The sequence below is a fragment of the Pteronotus mesoamericanus genome, unplaced genomic scaffold (assembly GCF_021234165.1).
Source record: "Pteronotus mesoamericanus isolate MK-2021 breed Mesoamerican mustached bat unplaced genomic scaffold, CSHL_Meso_final contig_180, whole genome shotgun sequence".
Lineage (NCBI taxonomy): Eukaryota > Metazoa > Chordata > Mammalia > Chiroptera > Mormoopidae > Pteronotus > Pteronotus mesoamericanus.
In genome coordinates, this window is record NW_026555076.1 from 8838356 (window position 1) to 8861646 (window position 23291).

A 23291-nucleotide genomic window follows, 5' to 3' on the forward strand; every position below is an offset into this window, starting at 1 on the left:
AACAGTTGGTAATGTGAAGAGAGCTAACTTAAAACTGAGGGGACGTGTTGTAAGTAGGGCAACAGCTAGGAAAAAAAGTAACTTGTGCCCTTGACTGGTGTGGCTCAATTGGCTGGGCACTGTCCCACAAACCGAAAGGTTGTTAGTTTGATTCCCAGTCAGGACACATGCCTGGGTTGAGGATTCAGTCCCGGATATGGCACTTACAAGAGGCAACTGATTGATGTTTCTCTCTCCCTTTCACGTTTCTCTCCCTCTCTCTCTCCCTCCTTTCCCCTCCCCCTAAAAACAAATAAATAAAATCTTTTACAAAAATGAAAAGTGACTTGTAAGTGGTAAGTTTTTACTACTGTAGAAAACTTTATGTATTTACATGTAAAGAAGTAGGATCTGAAAGTGGGTCATATTTTAATAAACACAAATTACTCATCCAAAATAGAGCAATACTTCTGTTACTGATGACAGTGTATTCCAATGACCCACAGATATGATAGCTGCTAAAGCTAAGATCTTGGGAACATTTTAGAAATGGGAGAAATATAATCCCTGTTCTCATAGAACTTTCAGTTTAGACTATAGAAGAAAATATAGAAATTCAGCAACTAATTATGTCTGATAAAATAAAAAGGGTGCCCTGGATGGTATGGCTCAGTTAAGAAGAGCGGAGTCCCATAACCAAAAGGTTGCGGGTTCAGTCCCCAGTGGGAGCACGTGCCTACATTGTGGGTTCCCTGGTCCAGGCACATGCAATCCCTGGTCACGAGATCTTCTACCTTCTCCAAGTACTGCTTGGAGTATGTACAGGAATATATTGGGGTGGGGTAATAATCAAGTGAAATGATATTTAAACTGATTACAAAGCTTGATAGGGAGTAGGGTACATTTAGAAAAAAATTTCTAGGCAAAAGGAACAACATAATAAAAGGCCCACAGTTGAGAAAGTGGTCTGCTTAGGGGACTAGAAGAAACTCATTATATAGCAACCCAGGAGATGAATTTGAAGAGGCAGAGCGAAGCCAGTGTGTATAAACTGCTACAACAATCTAGAAATAAATAACTCTAGCTTGGCTAAGGGGACTAGCAGGAGTGGAGAAAAGTAACAGATCTGAAAACTAATTTACTTAGGAGAAAGTCAAAGACTTACTGACTTCATATGGATTGCTAAATAAAGGAAAGAGTTAAAGATGATCTGGTTTCCTTCTTAAGCTATTAGATTTATTATGGCTCCATTTATAAAGACATGAAAACTAGAGAAGCAAGTCTGGAGGAATTTAGTTTCCAATATTCAGTTTGAGAAGCCTATGAGACTTCAAAAGTGGAAAAGTCAATTGGTTAAACCCAAGTCATCAGTTTAGACATTACCAGTTTGTCAAGTGCCTTTTGAATTAAAGACAAATTATTTTCAGAATAAAAATATCTTTGGAATTAAATTATCTTCATATTATTTGTCTTTGAAAACTGTCATGGTTGGCTGAATAATGACCTCCCAAAGATGTACTCATCCAAATCCACAAAATCTGTGAAAATTCTACCTTAATGGCAAGAGACTTTGCAAATATGATTAAGGTTATAAAACTTAAATTATCCAGGTTGACCCAATTTCATTACATGTGTCTTTAAAAATAGTGGTCAGCAAGAGAGATAGGATGATGGAAGAAGCAGCAACAGAAATTTCAAATATGAGGAACTTGGCACTGCTGGCTTTGAAGATGCAATAGGGGAGTCATGATTCAAGGAATATAGGTGGAAGAGGCAGAGTCTCTCCTAGAACCACCCAAAAAGAAATGAACCTGACAAAACCTTGACTTTAACCCAGTCAGATCCATTTCAGACTTCTGACCCACAGAACTCCAAGATAATAAATGTGCACTGTTTTAAGCTATTATGTAGTAATTTGTTATAAAAGCCATAGAAAATTAATACATTGGTATGGCAATTAATCATAATATTGTATTCCTAACCAATTTGGATAAAAACTAATTTAATACATATGAAAATTAGTACACAGAATACAGCATGCATTCAATAAGTGTTTAACATTAATAATTAAAGAGAGTATACATCCAGTATACTTTCTTGATATGTTTCTTCCAAAGAAATAGTGGATAAATCAAAATTTTGAGGCTTCAAATTTTGTGAATTCATATTCTACTTAAGGAACTAGTAAGAAAAAAACTTTCTTGTAATGTAACTATCCACCTTAGTTTAGTCAGATTGTTTATGTTGTATTTTCTTAAAATGGTCAGCTGCTAATTAGAAACTGAAAGAAGTTAAAAATTTGAAACAATTCCAATAAAAATATGGCACATGTTTAACATTTACAAGAGGTCCACAAAATAGAAACAATTGCTTTTTTTCCTCTCTTTTAAGTAGAATTTTTCAAATACACAAAGGCGCACACACAGACAAAACTGAAATCTGACAACTATTATTTCTGGTGATATAAAATCTGTTATAGAATACATACAAAGAAAGCAAAATAATGAGTAATGAAGTAATAGCTATATTAGAGTGTTTTTATAAAAACTAGTTTAAATATTGTACCTTAATATGATTTCTCGCCTCTAAATCAGCAATATAATATAGTCATCTAGAACATTCAGGTACCTACACAATTCTAGTCAAGAGAGTTTTCTGGTTGGCTAACAGTTTTCCCACTTTGAGCATGAAAAACATTTTCACTTATTTTAAGACTTCTTGATAGAGCTGAAAAAATGTGGGTTCTAGAATGGGACAGATCATAGGTGAGTTATTTTCAACCTCCTTTGAATGTTATCTTCTACCTTACAGAATTGTCAAGAAAAATTAAATTATATTACATACATAATAAAGTGTCGTATGCATTTGATAAGTGTCTCCTATTCCATTAACTACTCTGGAAAAAATTCTTTCTGTAAGAATAAGCTTTGCACAGTGGCAGTATCATAGCCAATGAGGTTTATCCAAGGCACGATTATTGCTAATTGAAAGAATAACGACCTTTACTCTATTACTTAAAAAGTGGAACAAAGAACATAAATTGATCTATTCTTCTTGACAGTGTCATTACAAACCTCAATCATTATACAATAATGACATAAGGAGGGTAGCCAGGTTTATCTTGGACAATCCCAGTTTATGCTTACGGTCCTTGACATCCTCACTCATGCTCAAGTGTCCCAATTTCGATAATAAATGATACAGTGACCCAAGATACAAAGATCTATTGAGATATTAGTTAGATAATTGTTCTCTGTGCTTCTATTTTCATCCTGTGAATGTATGTATATCTATTGGTCTAGATGCTCCACCATATTGATCTTTTTTCATGGTGAAAATTCTCTTAGAAATCTTTGTTATTTCAGTTTAATGTCCTATTTAGCATTTAACGTCTGTTAAATAAATGAGTAAATAATGGAATAGAAGAGTATGGATTTTTATCCTGTAAGAAATAGCCCCACAGCATCCTGGGTTTTGGGGTTTGTTTTTTTTTCTTTATCATCACCCGAGGACATTTTTTCATTGATTTTTTTTTTTTTTTAGAAAGAGAGGAAGGGAGAGAGGAAGGGAAAGAGAGATACATGGATGCAAGAGAGAAACACTGATTGGCTGTCTCCCACACATGCTCACACCAGGAACTGAACCCGCAACCTAGGCATGTGCCCTGATCAGATATCAAACCCACAACCTAGGCATGTGCCCTAACAAGGAATCAAACTCGTAACCTTTTAGTTACACCAGGACAACACTCCAACCAGCTGAACCACACCAGCCAGGGCCATCCTGGTTTTTCTTCCCCCAATTTATACTTAAGTAAACCTCAAGAATACATGATGCTCTTTTATTTGAGTTCTTGTTACTACTCGGTTTGCTCGCCTTTCCTTCTCACTTCTCCCTTTAGTGTACTTGCCATATTAAAAGCTACATAAATCAAGTAACTTGGAATTGAATTACATGTAAAATAGATTCAAGAAAAGAGCCAACAGGCTTTTTAAGCTCTTTATAGATTTAGGTTTACTCTGCCGATTTCCCAAAGCTAAATAAAAATATTACAAAAACATAAAGTAGTAATGTTTGCAATTATATTTAATATAAACACTTACCTACAGGTGGCATCTGTTTTTTGGAAATATGAACATTTCTCTTCTCTTCACATGCTTCCATACTTCTGTCTGAATTTCTTTGTGACTTGTCTTGAGCAGTATGTGACATATTTATATTTTCATCTTTAGCTTGTTCAGTATCAACCTGTTCTTCAACTACAGTGGCCTTAACTTTTCTTTTCTGTTTTTGTCTTACAGTCCTTTTGTTTCCAGATGATTTTTTTGCATTCTTAGAATACATTCCATTTTTTGTAGATCTACAATTATTTTCCATTTCATCTGTCAAAATACAATTCCCATCCAGTTTTCTTTGTTCAGAGGGCTGAGATTTCTCTACTGGGTGAGCTTTACTAGAATGTTTGTCATTTTTCAAAGTCATAGGTGTTACATTGTGATGTTTTTCCCTTGACTTCTTACTTTGAAGTAGTGCAGTGCTTTCAGTAGGGGGTTCTGTGCATTGTTTTGGAGGAACAGTCTTTCTTGGTATAGTAATCCAAGACCTACTGGCAAAATTATCTGATTCATCAATTATAAATTCATCCTCTATATTCGTATCATTTGCAGGAGATGACTGAGGTGGAGCAGTTGCTGTATACTTAACAATAGGACTAAAAAAAAAAAAGATATTACAATAAATAGCTCAAAAAATATAATGCTTTTACCTTTGCTTAATGAAGAAAATAATCTATATAGTAAGTAAAATCTACTATCTTTTAAACAACAGTTCACGTTTACTCGATTTTCCCTTACCCTTAAAAGGCCTTCCTTTCTTATATATTTCTATAATCTGATCACAATCATTTATAACACTAATTGGATCACAGAAATTTAGAGCTGGAAGAAAGCCTAGAACATCAACTAATGTGAAGCCCCCGCCCATTGTATATTTATTAAAAGGCTGAAACCCAGCCCTGGCAGGGGGGCTCAGTAGGCTGAGCAACATCGCCGGTGCACCAAAAGGTTGCAGGTTTGACCTCTTGCTAGGGCATATATCTAGGTTTTGAGTTCGATCCCTGGTCAGAGCGCATATGAGAGGCAACTAATCAATGTTTCCCTCTCTCTCTAAAAATCAATAAACATATCTGACACAGGAGATAGCACAGGAAAAACTCTGAGACTGTGCCGCTGTTGCTGGCCAGCAGCTAGCCTGGTTGCCGGGCCATACCTTTTAGCACTTAGGTTGCAACTAGGACTGTGTGTGCGTGTCTCTCTCCCTGCCTTTTGGCCACGCAGGGGGCCCCTGGCCAGTTGGTCTCTGGCCAGGGGGTCTCTGGCCACTCTCTTTTTTAGGCCACCCAGACTTTGTCCACCCTTGCTTTTGCTTTCCTATTAGAACTTAGCACTAATAAACTTTGCCTGCACGTTAATAGCCTTGCTGATATGTGATCCTTTATTGTGTTGACAAGAAGCACCAGGTTTCTCCTGGTAACATATTCTCTGGTGTGGGGAAAAAAAATTGAAACCCAGAGATGTGTAAATATAGTCCAGACACATTGACTGACAGTCCAAAAATGCATGCTATTATTACATATAATGTTACATTAAATTATGTTTGTATAGATGTCTCTTTAGTTTTCTTTTCATCTAATTTGGGTTTCTAGACCCAATCCAATGTGGTGTGGGGCATGCCCCACACAAACAATTTCTCAGGCACCACAAGTAGTATATCTAAGAATCCAGCTCAATTCTGACACTACTCAGAGACAGCATCAGATGCGACGGGTTAAAGGTACAGTCCTACAAGACTACCCTCTTACACCCACTCTTTTCAGGCATCAGCCACAGCCCATACTACCTGTACTTCTGACAGATGAGCTATACACTGAAGGTTCTCAAAAACTCTCCAAGTCAGAATGCCAATTGCAAGTCCAGATTGTTACCTGTACTTCTGACCAACTGGCTGTAAATGAGAGGTTCGCACAATCCCTTCCTCAAGTCTCATTAATTTGAACAGCTCATAGAACTCAGAAAAACATGTTACTAGATCACTAGTTTATTGTAAAAGAATATAACTGAGGAACAGCCATATGAAAAAGATGCATAGGGCAAGGTATATGGGAAAACATTGAAGGTTCATTGCATCTGGAAGTGTTCACAAATCAGGAAGCTCTCAGAACTCATCCTTGCGGATTTTTAATGGAGATTTCCTTACATAGTTGTGATTGATTAAATCACTGGTCATTTGTAATTGACTCACCCTCCCCTCCTTAGAGGTGTGGGGTAGGGCTGAAAATTTCAACACTAATCACAAGGTAGTTTCCATCAGCAACTAGCCCTCATTCTTACCAAGGCTTTCCAGGAGTCACTACATTAACACAACAAAAGACTTGTTTTCCCCTTCAACACTTAGAAAATTCCAAGAATCCTAGGAGTTGTGAACCAGGAACTGTGGCCAAGGACCAAATATATATATAAAATATATTTTAGTCATCTAAATGACCAAATATTTATTTCTTATGAATCACAATACTGCAACATCCAAAACAAAATTATTTCTGATACACCTTCAAGTTTAGTATCTAAGAAAATACAAGTAAATATTATGTAAAATATCACCTCAAATATGAATAATTGACACATTTTCATGTATGTTTCAAAATTGTAATCATGGTATAAAAATAAATGGAGTATATCTAGAAAAGTAAGTGCACTGGGATTAAACAGCACCTCTTCCAATTAGTTGGGAAAGCTTTTCAGAGAAAGAAGAAATTATTCAAAGGATAGTACCCCTTCAAAATTTATAAATTAAAACCTAATTCCCAATATGATGGTGTTTGAGAGTAGGGCCTTTAGCAGTTGATTAGGTCATCAAGTTGGAGTGGTCATGAATGGAATTAGTACCTTCATAAAAGAGGCCCAAGAAAGCCCCCTTGCCACCTCCTATCATGTGAGGTTACAGCAAGAAGATAGCCATCTATGAACCAGAAAGCAAATCTCACCAGAAACTAAATCTACTGGAGCCTTGATCTTGGACTTCTCAGCCTCCAGAACTATGAGAAATAAATTTCTGTTTATAAGCCACAGCCTATGGTAGTCTGTTATAGCAGCTCAAATGGACTAAGACAACGCTATTAAAGTGTGGAACAGAGAGAGATGACTTCTGGCTAGGTGAAAAAATCAAGAAAGACTTTGTGGTTTTTGAGTTGGATCTTGAAGGATGGATAAGACATGGTCATGAGGAAATGTAAGAAAGACAATCAGAAGCAAAAGCATAAGCAAAAGCAATGAAGCATGAAAACACTAAGAATAGTGAGTAGTTACATCTGACTACAGCAATTAAGCATAAAATTCACTTTACTCACTAGTTCATTAAAAAGAACATAAAAAAATAAATTCTTTTGGACATAGATATAATTAGCCCATAAGTGTACCATATCTGTAACAGACCGTGGGGACAACATTCATAAATAGGGTAAAAGATTCCAGAAAGAGAGAGACAGAGAGAAGATCTCAATTACAAAACAGAGACTGAACAAAAGACGAATTTCTTTCATTCATTCATTCATTCATTGTTTCTATAAAACTGCCCTAACATACTGACTAGCATTCTCATAGATATCACAGAAAATACAAAAAAAAATTCTAAACTCCTAAAAAGCACAGCTTATGTCTTAATCTCCTAAGAAAAAAACACATAAAATAGCTAAACTATAATGCAAGGCATGAAACTACTTAAAAAACACTGGAGTTGGGACTTGGAAAAAAACTAGAAGTCTAGCATGGACCTTAAAAGGAAAATTGAGACTGGCATATGACAGAGGAAAAAGGTGTCCCAAAGCAGGAACAACTGCAGATATGTATGACCAAGTTGCTGTAAACAGTTAACTAGGCAGAGTAAAGGCCTTAAATACTAGCTGACAAATCTGAAGTTTATTCTATAGACCAGTGGTTCTCACCCTATGTGCCACTATATCTAGTTAACTGTAGTGTGCAGCCACAGTTAAGAATCAGTGTTTTGAAGTTGCAGAACCACAGAAAGTTCTTCAGTAGTAAGAACATATTAAAATTTATTTTACAACTACTCGTTATTAACACAATCAGAAGAGAAAAAATATTTAAAACCCATAATAGTGAAATAAAGGCACCCAGAAAAAATTCTATTTCTAAATATTGCATTCATTCTTTGAGAGCATACAAACTAGAAAGTATTGATTAGCTGAATAAACTTATTTTCTGTCATATCTAATTTAGTGCTCCGTAAATGATGGTTTCAGGGTGATTTATTGGTAAGAAACTACACTCTCTTTACGGGTTAGGCATCATTCCAATTAACGTCACTGTCAATTAATTTTCATTTCTAGTTAAAAACGGCATTCAGAATCCATAGAGACAGTTGTTCATAGAACGTGAAAGAAAAAATGTCTCAAAGCACAGTTTCTCAATAACTCACCTGGATTCACTTTTTCTTTTCAAAGTTTCTAAAAACAATGTTGAAAAACTCTTTTTAGCTTGTGGTTGAATTTCATATTCTGAATCTTGTATTACTTTTTGAGATGTTTCTGCTGGTTTTCTCTCTTGTGGTCTTTCTGATACTTCATCGTCTATACCTGATACTTTATTCTCTATTTCTACTTTCTTTGAAATGTCTTTATCTTCAAAGTCTAACCTAAAAGGTTAAAAAGAAGACAAGCTGAATGCTCCCAGTTTGTTACAAGTTTTCCTGAATTCCCTTACAGTGATAACACAGATCACTTACAAAAATTTCCACTGGGCCTTTAGTTAAAATTTACAAATGCTGATTTGTAATCTCTTACACAAAATATACAAGGTAAATCATTCTGAAAAATTAAGTTTTTTATTTGTCAATAGAAAAACTAAAAAAGATAAGTTATATACCAAGGAAATGTATAGCTCAGAGCACTAGTTCTGAAACATTTAATATGAATTTGAATCATTTAGAAAATATTATTCAAATGTAGATTCTGATTCAGTAGGTATAGGGCAGAGTTTAAGATTCTGTACAGCATGTTCTCAAATAACATCTTTTCATGCAGCATCATTTCATTATTGAGTTGGTGAGATGCCATAGCAACTTAACTCCTATTTATATCAATTAGCCTATGGTAATATTGGTTTAGTTACACTACATTTCACTTACAGTCACAGAACATACTGATGATATTTAGTGAGTACTTACTATATTGCCAATAAGATTCCAGATAATGCCATTGCTCTGACAGACCACACTTTAAATAGGAAAATCTTAGAATGTACTTGACTCCTTGGCTCTAAAAATCACATAATAATCTACAAAGAAATTATACTCTGTCTAGAGTATATATCCCCAATAGTCCCCAGAGGTCTATTGCAGAGGTCCCTAATAGTAAAAGGCCTTGAATGATCTACTTTGCTTCTTAAAAACCAAGGGAAAAGACTCAAGAGATGGACACAAGTTTACCATAACTCATCTTTAATAATACTTATCCTTTGCTACCCTAGAAATGACCTGATACATACCTACCCTTGTAATTACAAATAACATAGAAAAAATAAAAATTGTTTCTCTTAGGAAGTTATAGAAAACTTATCAGAAAAAAATACGTTTTCCACAAACAGTAGAAAAGTTATCTCCAGCTTCTCTTAAGTATACTTTAAGACCTTCCTTATTAAATAATAAACTGGATATATACTGAATATGTTATATTCTTCTCATAACATGTAAATATTCTTCAATACTTACTGTAAGATCCATAAAAGATTAAATTATATACTTTTTTAAATATAAATGGTAAAACTTGTATAGTAGGATTAGTATTTAAATTTTAAAAGTTCACCTTTTTCTGGTTTTAAGAGAAGTCTCTGTACTTGAAGACAGCATATTTACTGATTCTTCAAAAGTGTAGGTCTCTCTCTTTTGCCCAATAGACGAAATAGCATTTTGCGGTATAGATGTTTTTGCATCCAAAAGAACATAAGGTGAACGAAGAGATAAGTAAAATTCTTCATCGGCTCCATTGTGATGATCTTTTAGTTTTTTACCTGACATTTTTCTTGAGTCAAGGGTATTTTTAGAACCAACATCAGTTGCCAAAACTTTCTGATGAACTTCATAAGCCTGGACTAGAAGAAAATTATGTGAAGATATTTTAATATTTTTAAATAATATTAGAACCTTTTTTAAACTCATCAACTATTTCAGTTAAAATAATCTTTAGAAGACTCACAGATCATTAAGCTTATAATCAAAGATATACAATTAAAATACATAAGTACATTAAAGTTACAATTTCTGAAGTTAATGAACTGAAATATATATTTTGGTCATGCTCTAAAGTTTGAAATGACAAAAATCCTCAAACAGAAAATTCACAATTTTATTGATAGTTACTTTATTCAAGATCTGAATAAATCTATACATGGCTGAAACAATGAAGTCATCTTAGAGAAATTAAAAGATTCAATCTTTAGATTAAGAGTAAACTAGGACAGCTAACAGCACATGTTTATATATATATGCATACACATATATAGAATATCAGAGATATATACAGTATACATAGAGATATATAACAGATATGTGTGTATAGACAGAGAATATTTACATTCTCTATATATACATATATAGAGATGTGTATATGTAAAGATACACACACACACACACATTTTCTCTTAATCCTCAACCTTCACATATCAAAGAAAACGTATAGTAACTGGGTAGCATTCATACTGATTCATGTTCTTAAGAAGCAAAAATTAAAAGTTAAAAATACAAGCAAAAATGGTTTTTGATTCTGCAACAAGATGGCATAATCTTACTTTCTCATGCTTTTCACTCTAAATATAACTAAATTTCCTGGTAATTATCAATCAAACAACAACAACAGAACCCTGAAAGCTAGAAGAAAGAAGGTGTATTTGTTAAGAACTGCAAGTCTTAAACAACAACAATGTGATTAATCCCTTGGGTTTTCTTTGTATTTCATATATATATATCCATCCATCCCCATACAGGGCTCTAGAGAGGCCTGCAATCCAGAACAACCAATAGGTAAGGGAGGGGCGGCAGGAGGAGTAACCTGCATTCTCTCAAAGTGAAACACTCAGAGACCTAGTGGGAAACTCTGCCCACTCCACAACCCAGGCCTTTGAGCACCCCATTCCACAGCAGTGGCAGAGTAGCAAAGCCTTAGGCAGTGCCTGGTGCTGCTCCGTAAGTACTATGGAACAGCAGAAGCAGAAGAGCAAGGCCCTGTACTAACCCTGTCCCTGGACCAACACAGTCCCCGCTTTTACAGTTAGCAATGGTAGGCCATATGATCCACATGAAGCAGCAGAGTAATGAAGACTGACCTTCCCAGCCAATGATTCACAGACCAAGGAGACACTCTGATCCACTGGTAGTACTGACACCCCAGGTTATCCCAGACTCTCCTTCCAATGAGGGAACCAATGAAGATCCATTCCGAGCAGGCTGTGACCTTAACTTCCTTGGATGAATAAGGACATCTACATATCTTTCTCTGCAAGTGGGCTAGTTTGGGCTTCCTCATAGCATGGTGTCTGGGTCCCTAAGGGGTAAGGGGTGGGGAGGGTCACATCTAAGAGGAAAACCACATTCTATGGAGCGACAGAACACCTAGCATCCAGATCTTTGTTCCTAATACAATTCTCCAGTAAAAGGAACCACTGACTCCTTGGAGAAAATATGTAAGATGAGCTTGGAATATCTTGCAGTTCCAGAAGGTAAGAATATGCTCAAACCAACAAAAACGAAAACGGGGCATGTCAAAGGGGCATAGGAGCCAAGGAAATAAGTTCTAATAGCGAGAGCTGGAAAAATTTGAGTAACAAAATTAATAAAATAGTTTTAGATTACAAGTCAAAGTATAAAACAAGGTTCCTACCTCAAAATAGAAGAATGAAAAAACTAAGAGCAGAAATCAATGGAACTGAAAATAGAAAAAACATGCGGAAAATTACTGAAAGAAGCTAATTCTTTGAAAACATGAGGAAAGATGATAAACCTCTAGCAAAATAGACAAAGATAAAAAGGCAACACACGAATCACCTATATCCAGAATAAAAGAGTGATTATCACAACAGATCCTGCAGGACAATAAGGTAATACTATGAACAACTTTATGCTCACAAACGCAACAACTTAGAAAAAACCTGCTCATGGATTGGAAGAATTAATATCATCAAAATGTCCATACTACCCAAATCAATTTATAGATTCAACGCAACCTCTATTAAGATACCAATGACATATTTCACAGAAATAGAACAAACATTTCAAAAATTTATATGGAACCATAAATGACCCCACATAGCCGCAGCAATTTTGAGAAAGAAAAATAAAGTAGGAGGGATCACAATACCGGACATCAAACTACACTACAAAGCCACTATACTCAAAACAGTCTGGTACTGGCACAAGAACAGACCCATAGACCAGTGGAACAGAATAGAAAGCCCAGGAATAAGCCCAGGTCTATATGGGCATCTAATATCTGACAAAGGGGGAAGAAGCATAAAATGGAGCAATAATAGCCTCTTCAACAAATGGTGTTGGGAGAGCTGGAGCTACATGCAAGAAATTGAAATTGGGTCATCAGCTGACACCATACACAAAAAGAAACTCAAGATGGATAAAAGACTTAAATATAAGTCGCAACACCATAAAAGTCCTAGAGGAGAACATTGGCAGGAAACTCCCAGATATCCCATGCAGCAATATTTTCACTGATATGTCTCCTAAAGCAAGGGACATAAAGGAAAGAATAAACAAGTGGGACCTCATCAAAATAAGAAGCTTCTGCACGGCTAAAGAAAACATCAGCAAAATGAAAAGGAAGCCAGCTCTATGGTAAAATATATTCGCTAATGATAAATCAGAGAGAGGTTTGATCTCCAAGATATATAAAGAACTCACTCGACTCCACTCCAAGAAGACAAACGATCCAATCAAAAAATGGGCAAACGACCTGGGCAGACGCTTTTCCAAGGAAGAGATACAGAGGGCCCACAGCCATTTGAAAAGATGCTCAGCATCACTAGCCATCAGAGAAATGCAGATCAAAACCACCATGAGGTACCACCTCACACCAGTCAGAATGGCCATCATAAACAGATCCACAAACAACAGGTGCTGGCGAGGCTGTGGAGAAAAGGGAACCCTAGTACACTGTTGGTGGGAATGCAGACTGGTGCAGCCATTGTGGAAAGCAGTGTGGAATTTCCTCAAAAAGCTGAAACTGGAACTGCCTTTTGATCCAGTGATTCCCCTGCTGGGACTATACCCTAAGAATCCCAAAACGCCAGTTAAAAAGAACCTATGCACCCCAATATTCATAGCAGCACAATTTACAATAACCAAGTGTTGGAAGCAACCTAAATGCCCATCAGTAGATGACTGGATCAAAAAACCATGGTACATTTACACAATGGAATACTATGCAGCAGAAAGAAAAAAAGTACTAAACTTTGCAACAGCATGGATGGAACTCGAGAGCATTATGCTAAGCGAAATAAGCCAGGGGGCGAAAGACAAATACCATATGATCTCACCTACAAGCGGAACCTAACCAACAATACAAAGATGCAAGGAAAATAAGACCAGCAACACTGAAAGGAAAAGAAACCAACAGAGACAAGGGGCGGGGGAAAAGGAAGGGAAGGGAGAAAGTCAAGGAACATATAGCAAGGACTCATGGACAAAACCAAAGGGGAAGAGTTGAGGGAGGGTGGGAGGGAGGGAAGGGGCAAGGGAAAGTGGTAGGGGGAAGGCATAGACAAATGTATTTGAAAAAATAAATTAATTAATTTTAAAAAAAGAAAAAATGAACCAATTTTTCAAAAATCACAAACTATCAAAATTTTGCCAGATAAAATAAATAACCTAAATAGTCCTGTAACTATTAAAGAATTGAACTTGTACCTTAACAGCTCTTGAAAAAAGATATCTCAGAGATCAGATGATATCACTGAAAAATTTTATACCAAACACCAAATAAGAATTAAAACCAACTTTATAGTATCCTTTCCAGAAATGAGAAAGGGGAATAACTTCCAACTCTTATTTTATAATGTGAGCATTACCTTCATACTGAAGGTATAAATATAGCATAAACAAAAACTGAAGACCAGTCTCTCTCAATAACTTATGTGCAAAAAAATCAATAAAATCTTAGCAAATCTGTTCCAACAATGTATAAAAATTAGTAATAAATCATAATTGACATTTATAGACAAGCAAATCAACAGAATATATTTTTTTCAAGTGTCCATGAAACATCCGTAAAGATAGACTGTATCCCAGGTCATAAAAATTCACATTATTAAAAAAGAATTGAAATCACACAGAGTATGCTATGCCATAGTATGCTATGCCATAAAGGAATCAAGATTAGAAATCAACAAGAAAGAAAATAGGAAAATCCCTAAACACTTAGATTAACATACTCCTAAATAATCAATGTGTTAAAGGGGAAGATACAAAATATATTTCAAAATACATACAAATACAAATGAACAGAAAATACAATACATCAAAATCTGTGCAATGCAGCTATAATAGTGCTGAGAGGGAAATTTATACTACTAAATGAATATACTTAAAAAGTACATTCACTTAGCATAATGTTTTCAAGGTTCTTCAATATAGCATGTGTCAGAACTTCATTCCTTTTTATGGCTGAATAACAGTTATATATATATGTATTGGGTTGGCCAAAAAGTCTGTTTAGTTTTTTTCCATAAAATAGAAGACACATTTTTCGTTTTCACCAATAACTTTATCGATTTGGATATTTTGAATAAGTCCACTAATTCCCACATGGTATAACACTGATTGCTTTCAAATAATGTCTCAATTTGATTGCTATCAATTTCAACTGGTCTACCCAACTATGGAGCATCATCCAGCAAGAAATCTTCAGCATGAAACTTCACAAACCACTTTTGACACACTCCATTAGTCACAGCACCTTCTCCAAACACTATGCAAATCTTTTTTTGCATTTCAGTTGAGTTTTTACCTTTCTTGGAATAATAAAGCATAATATGCTGAAAATGTTGCATATTTTCTTCCATCTTCAGTATTAAAAGGGCTACAAAAATATTCACCCATTTTTATGTTTTTTTTAAATGCATGCTATGAGAGCTCTCATAATACAATCTAACAAAAAGACAACTAAGCACTACTTTAGCCAGCTTATGGAAAAAACCAAATGAACTTTTTGGTCAACCATATACATATATAAAAATGTCTGTCTGGGAAAAATCCAGTCATTGTTAAAATAACAAGAACAGTTTGTGCAACATCAATGTAACCTGGCAGCCAAGGAGGGTAGGCTAGAATGCGCATGTGTGAACAATGACGACTTCACTGTATTAGTCAGTAGGGGCAGCAGATGCCATTGAGTGAGCATGCATGATATGCGGCCATCACATTCAAAATGACTGAGCGAGTAGAGCAATGAATCTGCAACAAATTTTGTATTAAGCTTGAACATTCGTCCACGGAAACTATTCAGAAGGCCACAGCTATGGGCAACTGGTGATTGGCAGCTTTATCACGACAATGCACCTGCTCATGCATCATGTCTCATGCAGAGTTTTCTGGCAAAATATCAAATCACTGAGGTGATTCAGCCCCTCTGCTGCCCATATTTGGTGTCATGTGACTTCTGGCTTTTCCCAAAACTAAAATCACCTTTGAAAGGGAAGAGATTTCAGACCATCAATGAGAATCAGGAAAATACAATGGGGCCACTGATGGAGATTCAGAGAACTATATGAGGTCCCAAAGTGGTGCCTACTTTGAAGGGGACTGAGGCATCATTTTTCTATATCTGTTTCTTGTATCTTCTTCAATAAATATCTCTATTTTTCATATTATAGTATTATATGGCTGGATATCTTTTGGATAGAGTGTCTATCTCTCTCCCTCTATAAGATTTAATTTTTTTGAGGAATTTTCAGACTGTTTCCACAGTGGTTGCACCATCTTACACCACCCTTAGCAGTGCATGAGAATTCTAATTTACCCACATCGTCATCAATAATTATTTTCCTTTTTAAAAGAATAACAATAGCCACCCTAATATGTATAAAGGGGTATCTCACCAGGGTTTTGATTTCCATTTCTCCAATGACTAGTAATGTTGACCATCTTTTCATTCATTCATTGGCCAATTAGAGAAATGTCTATTCAAGTCCTTTGCCCATTTCTTAGACTGTTCATTTTTTGTTGTTGTTGAATCACAGGAATTTTTTATATATTCAAGATGTAAATTCCTCATTAGATACACTATTGGGAAATATTTTCTCCCATTTTGTGGGGTCCTTTCACATTTGAACAGTGCCCTTCGGACTAACACTTTTGAAGGACATAAATATATAACAAACATTCTCACTTAGAATATCTAAGTAAAATGAAAATGTGAATTCTCACAAAATTACTATACAAAGTAAACGCAATTCTAGTCAGAAGCCCAACAAAATTTTATTGGGAATTAAAACTTCACAGGAAGAAAAAGGCCTGAGAATGACAAAGGAATAGTGAATATAATGATATATACCTTTATTATCAGCATATAAAACTATTAGTAAAACAGTACTGTGTTGACATTAAGAATTAACAAATAAACCAAAATTTAAAGTGGAACCTAATCAACAAAACAGACAAGCAAGGAAAATATAACCAGCAACATTGAAAGAAAGAAGAAACTGATGGTAACGAGAGAGAAGAAGAGGGGGGTGGGTGGAGAAAGGAAAGGGAAGGGTCAAATCAAGGAACATGTATAAAGGGCCCATGGACAAAGCCAAAGTGGGGAAGGATTGAGTGAAGAAGGTGGAGGTGGGTGGGGCAGGGGAAAGTAGTGGCAGGAACATGGAGACAAATGTATTTGAATAATAAAAAATAAATGTTTTTTAAAATGTTAAAGTATATTGCATAGCATGTGAGATTTAACACATGATAAAAGTAGTGCATTAGAAAATTAATTAATTAATAAATGGACCTGACACAATTAATCATCTGGAAGAAAATAAAATTGCAACATTATGTCACATTATGTAACAAGACACTCCAGATGGATTAAAAATTTAAATTTAAAAAAAAGATGTTAAGATGAAAATCTGACATATTATGTATATCATTAGATAAGAGAGACCTTTTAACCAAAACAGGAAACTCAAAAGCTATAAAAGTCACACATTTGACAATGGAAATAAAAAAATATTTACCCATGATATGGTTAAAGATACTATAAGCAAAATCTATTAGTCAAGGGATCATTTGGGAAAATATCTGTCACATAATTTACAGATAAATGATTACAGATATTCAATTCAAAGAGCTCTCATAAACAAAAAAATAAATGGGCAAAGGATATGAATAGACATCTCAGATAAAAGCAAATTCAAATAGTCAATAAATTTATAAAATGATGTTCAGTCATAACCATGAAAATAGATACTAAAGTAACAATGAGATGGCTTAATATTGATCAAACTATCAGATAAAACGTACTTTCTTACATTGTTGATGTAAAAGAAAATTGTAAAAACCTCTTCTAAAAGTGTATATGCATGCACACACATTCGCATGTTTTCATTAAGGCACACTAATGAAGGACTCAAAAGTTACCTCAGTGAGATGATACAGTAATAATTAGAAGCTTTTTCTTTCAAAGCTTTGTCTCTTACCTCAAATGAAGGACTTTTCTAATTTGAAAAATGTGAACAAAGAAAACTTTAAAAAGTGGCAGCACATGTAATTGACTAAAGTAAATGGAACAAAATTAGAAGCTAGAAAAAGAATAGCAACTATGTATTTACAAATAGCAAATACTTACTGATGTACATCCGAAACTAACAATGTTACAGGTCAATTATACTTTAACAAAAACAAAAAAATGGTTTTTAAAGATGCTCAAGAAGCCCATGGAAAGACCCAAGTGGAAAGGAATTAAGTCTTCTGGCCAGCAACCAGCCCACATGAGTGAGTCATCTGGGAATGGCAGCCCCAGTAGTCCCAGTCAAGACTTCAGATGGCTGAAACCCTGGCCAACACCTTGCCAACCACTTCATGTCAGGACCATCTAACTAGGCTGTACTGAATTCCTGACCACAAGAAAATGTGTGAGATTTTTTTTAAAAAGTCTCACACATTTAAAAGATTTTCTTTTAAAATTGTTTTAAAACAAAAATCTATTTGAAAACTACTAAAGCTATAGTCCCTATAATCATTCTTACTTAGTTAATGTCTCTTATCACATCCTAGGTAAGCAATGTATCCTACCAGTAAAAGAAACAGATAATCACATAACACTTATTCTGATTCATGATTTAAAAAAAAAAAAAAAGAAAACTCTAAAAATGGACTTGAGAGGGCATCAAAACAACTGCATTTCACAATTCTGCCTAGACTTACCATGATCTTGTCACTCAAACCAACACATGCATCACCTGCAGCATTTTTAACTTTTTAAATATATCTAATGTCTCACAGAATTGTACACCTGAAACCTATGCAATTTTATTAACCTGGGTCACCCCCAAAAATCCAATAAAATAGGTAACTGATAGATGTATAGATATATATAGACAGACGATAGATTGGTTGATTAGATAGATAGATATATATTTAGGCAAATAACATTCATGAGCATGCCACTAACCTGATTCTTTTGCAGCTTCACTTGGTTCTACAGTGAGCTGCTGAGAGTCTCCTTTCTTTCTTGAAGAAACTGAAACTGACTTTGAATGTGGTGTCTGGGACTGAGGCTAAAAGGAATACAACATTAGATCTACTCTGTTAAATTACCCATTCCAATTAAACACATTTGTTCCTAAATTGAAAAAAAAAAAAAAAATCAAGTATTTAAAATTAATACGCCAGCTGATAGAGTTGTATACTTCAACTACTTTAGAAAACAATTTGGCATTATCTAGGAAAGAAAGTCAATATTATTCATGAGTATAAATGCAAAGATCTTAAATATTAGTAAAGCAAATCAAAAACAGTTAATACTTTGTGACCAAGTCTAAGAAAGTTAAAATTGACTTAACTTCCAAAAATCAATGTATCACATTGGAAAAGATCTCTCAATTCTGAAAAAGACCTGTGTTCATTCCATGCAATCAAAAGGTTATGTATATTTAATTATTTGTTTATTCCAGTTTCTTACAAGTATTATTTATAGCTTTACGATTTTTACATCCACTTAGTATTGCACTTTTGAATTTCTCTTCAACCATTAGTTTCAAAAACTCTATTTGAAAGTCTGCAACTTTGTAGAGTTAAATGAACATGACCTCTTAAGATATATAATCAATAATATATTGATTTCTCCATATAGCAACAGATTGCTTAGGTTTTCAGAAAACCAAACTTGCCAACCTAGATTAGGAACTTCAAAAGTTGCCAACTTTCCTAGAAACCTAACTTAAGTATTTTTTTAAAAGTGAAAAATGATTGCATTATAATTTCAAAATTCAAATTCCCAGAACTCCAATTTCAAACACAAGAATTGTCAATTCAAAATTTCCACAAATACCTCCAAGTTTTATAGAAAAATCAATGGGAATGTTAAGATTCTCTTTTAAGAATAAGACTTACAAACTACTAAAAGGTACCTAATTTGTGCATTGTTTCACTCATTAAAATATTAGACCTGTACCACCTTTTCTTTTTGACTTACCTCTCTGCTTGGTGACTGAAGACAAGTGTCTTTTGTTTTGGGTGTTGAATAAAGCATTGATTTTGGAGAATTTGTGCTAAAATCACTGGCGAGACCTAAAAAAAAGTAAAAAAGAGAAATTTTTAAAAATAAAATACAGATAAAATGTTTAGGTCAAAATTAAAAGAAGCCCTACATAACACATAAATCTGTTGACTCTTTAAACACAATTAACATAAATGAAGTACAGACATCAATTCAATATTCAGATGTTCCTAGAAGGCATCGGAAACTAAAAACGACAAACAAGATGTTGAAGAAGTATATGCCAGATCTTTCAGAGCTTGTACAGAAGACACTTCTTCATGACCTATGTCTATTTCTTTGACTCACCTATTTTCTTATTCCAATACCTTCTGATGCTGACCAGTACTTAGAAAAGTTTTTAAATAACTCACCTAATTCATCATTTCTTTAGAAATGGGTGCAAATCACCAAATATTATTTCAAGCTTTCAAGTGACCCCAAGAATTCTGCACAGTTATTTCTATTACATGAAATACATTCTCCTGTGTATGATAATTATGAATTTGCATACTACGGGATTCTAGTGTGAACTAAAGAGAATGACAATTATTCTCATTTTTGCCCATATTATCCTCTAAGTACCAGAAGATATTGAATACATGAAGCATTGCACATGTACTCAAAATTCCTGGGAAAATGTTTTACAATATTTAGATGCTGAAACATATTTGCTGCATTTGATATTAATATGACAACTTCATTATCTTCATCCATCCAGACCTTCAAAGTCCATTTGGAAATGAAGTCTTACTTTTTTCTTCAAAGCAGTCTTGTAAGATTACCAGTATGTTCTGGCCTTGCTTCATATTAATGTCAGGTGCCCTAATAAGAAGTAAAGATAAAAAAAAATTAACATTATTTCCAGAAACTATTTGTTATTTACGTTACCATCTACTTTGAAAATTCCCTATCTCCTTATTATAAAATATTTATTTACTTAATGGTGAAAACATTGTGTTTACCATGTGAGGACAAAATAAGTACTTGACTCCAAGAGTTCCCAGAAAAGTATGTGAAGAAGTGTGTCATTATCTACATTAATAATTATAGTTCTAGATAGAACAGCCATGTCTAAAGCTGTGTTAGGCTTTAGATGTATCTAAACAAGATCATAAATTTTTTTGTACAAATCCATTTAGTACTGAAATTCTTTTTTAATAAAGACTCTACTGTCACACGCCCTAACAGTTCCAAGTAACATAGTTTTTCTACAAGTTCTCAAATACATTTTTGATTAAATATCATTAATCTTAGCAGTAGCCTATGAATTAGTATAAATTTTTAATTAAAAATTGTACTGTTAACTGTAAATTCATATACAGTTGTAAAAAACAATATAGAAGAGATCCCTTTTTCAATTTATTGCATCCCCCAAATCTCAAAACATTCTGCAAAACTTTAGTACACTATCAGACCAGGATACTAATATTGATACTTTCCACCAATCTTAATCAGATTTCTCCAATTCTATATGTACTCATGTGTGTATATATTTAGTTCTATACATTTTATCATATGTAGGTTCAGATATCACCACCACAGTCAGGACACTCAACAGTGCCATCACCAACAAAGGTCCTTTTACTGCCCCTTTATAACCATACCTACCTCTTCTTTTAGCCCCACTGAACCAGCTGCATTGTTCTATTACCATTGAATCCATTCTTCAGAGTGTTTTCTTTTCCCAATGCTGTCATCAGTCATGGCTAAGACTGACTCTTCCTAGTCCATCGTTTATCAGATGAACTTCCTTTCCCACTACAACTAGGTCATTACATTGATTGCACTACTATTTGTCTCAATATAAAATAACTAAAATGACTATACTTAGTGGATATAGAAATCATTTAGGGTATAATCTGAGCAGTGGAATTCCTGGGTCAAAAGGCAGTTCCATTTTTAGCTCTTTGAGGAAATTCCATATTGTTTTCCACAGTGGTTGCACCAGTCTGCCTTCCCACCAACAGTGGACTAGGGTTCCCTTTTCTCCACAACCTCGCCAACACTTTGTTGATTTGTTTATTACAGCCATTCTGACCAGTGTGAAGTAGTATCTCATTGTGGTTTTAATTTGAATCTCTCTGATGGCTAGTGATGCTGAATATCCTTTAATATGTCTCTGGGCCCTCTGTATGTCCTCCTAGGAGAAGTGTCTGTTCAGGTCCTTTGCCCATTTTTTAACTGGATTGCTTGTCTTTCTGGTGTGGAGTCATGTGAGTTCTTTATAAATTTTGGAGATCAAAACCTTGTCTGAGGTATCATTGGCAAATATATTTTCCCACATGGTTGGTTCCCTTTTCATTTTGCTGATTTTTTTCTGACGTGCAGATTTTTAATTTGATGTAATCTCATTAGTTGATTCTGTCCTTTATGTCCCTTGCTCCTGAAACACCAATTCAAAAGAAACTATGCATCCCAATGTTCATAGCAGCATTATTTATAATAGCCAAGTGCTGGAAACAGCCTAGCTGCCTATCAGTAAATGAGTGCATCAAAAAACTGTGGTACATTTACACAGTGGAATACTATGCAGCAGAAAGGAAGAAAAACTCCTACACTTCACAGAGCATGGATGGAAATGGAGAGTATCATGCTGAGTGAAATAAGCCACACAGTGAAAGACAAATATCATATGATCTCACCTATAAGTAGAACCTAATCAACAAAACAAACAAGTGAGGAAAACAGAATCAGAGACATAGAAATAAAAAAAAACTGCCAGTACCCAGAGGGGAAAGGGGCAGGGAATAATGGGAGAAAGATTAGGAAGAGTCAAGTAAAGGAACATGTGTAAAGTACCTAAGGACAAAGGCAACGGGTGGGAGTTGGGAGGATTCAATGTGAGAGGTGGGGGTGGATAGGGCAGGGGAAAGTAATGGGGGAAAAATGGGGACAATTGTAACAGAACAATAAAAAAATTTTTAGAAAAAAATCAAGATGGCAGAGGAGTGAGTGGAAGTCACACTCACCTCCTCCCAGGACCAACCGGGAATTACAACTATTTGTGGAGAAATCACCTGGAACAAACAACTTAACAAGTGAGAGAGGAGCCTTATAACCTTGGACGGAGAGGAGAATCAGCTTTAGTACAACCTAACTAGTAAGGAGTGCAGTAGAGACTCGAGAAGGTGAACGGGGCACCCACAGGCAGCAGCACCAGAAGGATATTGAAACAGCCACTTGGATCCTCCTGAGAAGAGCAGGGTCTAAACCAAAAGCGAGGATCTCTAGTCTACAGCACCAAATCTAAAAAAGTACAGAGATAACAGCCAGCTGCAAAAAGTGGCAGGGTTGCTCTCTGCCAGAGACAGGCGGCTGAAGAGGCAAGGACCATTTAAAGGGCCAAGGCATAAATTTTTATGTGCCACCACTTATTATCCCGATCTCTGGCAAAGACAGGGGTACAGTGGGCTACAGACACCTGAGGAGAGACTGGGGAAGGAGGCTTTGGGGAGAGAGCTGAGAGTAGCCGGCGGGATCCTGGTGCTGACTC

General features: G+C 35.1%; 1 protein-coding gene and 1 pseudogene across 3 annotated transcripts in view; one reads left to right on the forward strand and one right to left on the reverse strand.

The window, feature by feature from the left end:
- The window catches only part of CENPC (centromere protein C), a 70105-nt gene that overhangs the window by 38703 nt on the left and 8111 nt on the right, over window positions 1-23291 (reverse strand). For 2 of the 3 annotated variants that reach the window (XM_054566810.1, XM_054566808.1), the window contains exons 3-8: window positions 20550-20620; window positions 19733-19827; window positions 18710-18815; window positions 9857-10142; window positions 8473-8688; window positions 4083-4690 (exon numbers count right to left, since the gene is read on the reverse strand). In XM_054566810.1, the coding sequence (XP_054422785.1) occupies window positions 4083-4690; window positions 8473-8688; window positions 9857-10142; window positions 18710-18815; window positions 19733-19827; window positions 20550-20620 (1382 nt within the window). Of the gene's footprint in view, window positions 1-4082; window positions 4691-8472; window positions 8689-9856; window positions 10143-18709; window positions 18816-19732; window positions 19828-20518; window positions 20621-23291 lie in introns of those variants that run through there. The other variant, XM_054566809.1, reaches the window with a different exon arrangement.
- On the forward strand, window positions 2903-3029 carry LOC129065552 (uncharacterized; annotated as a pseudogene).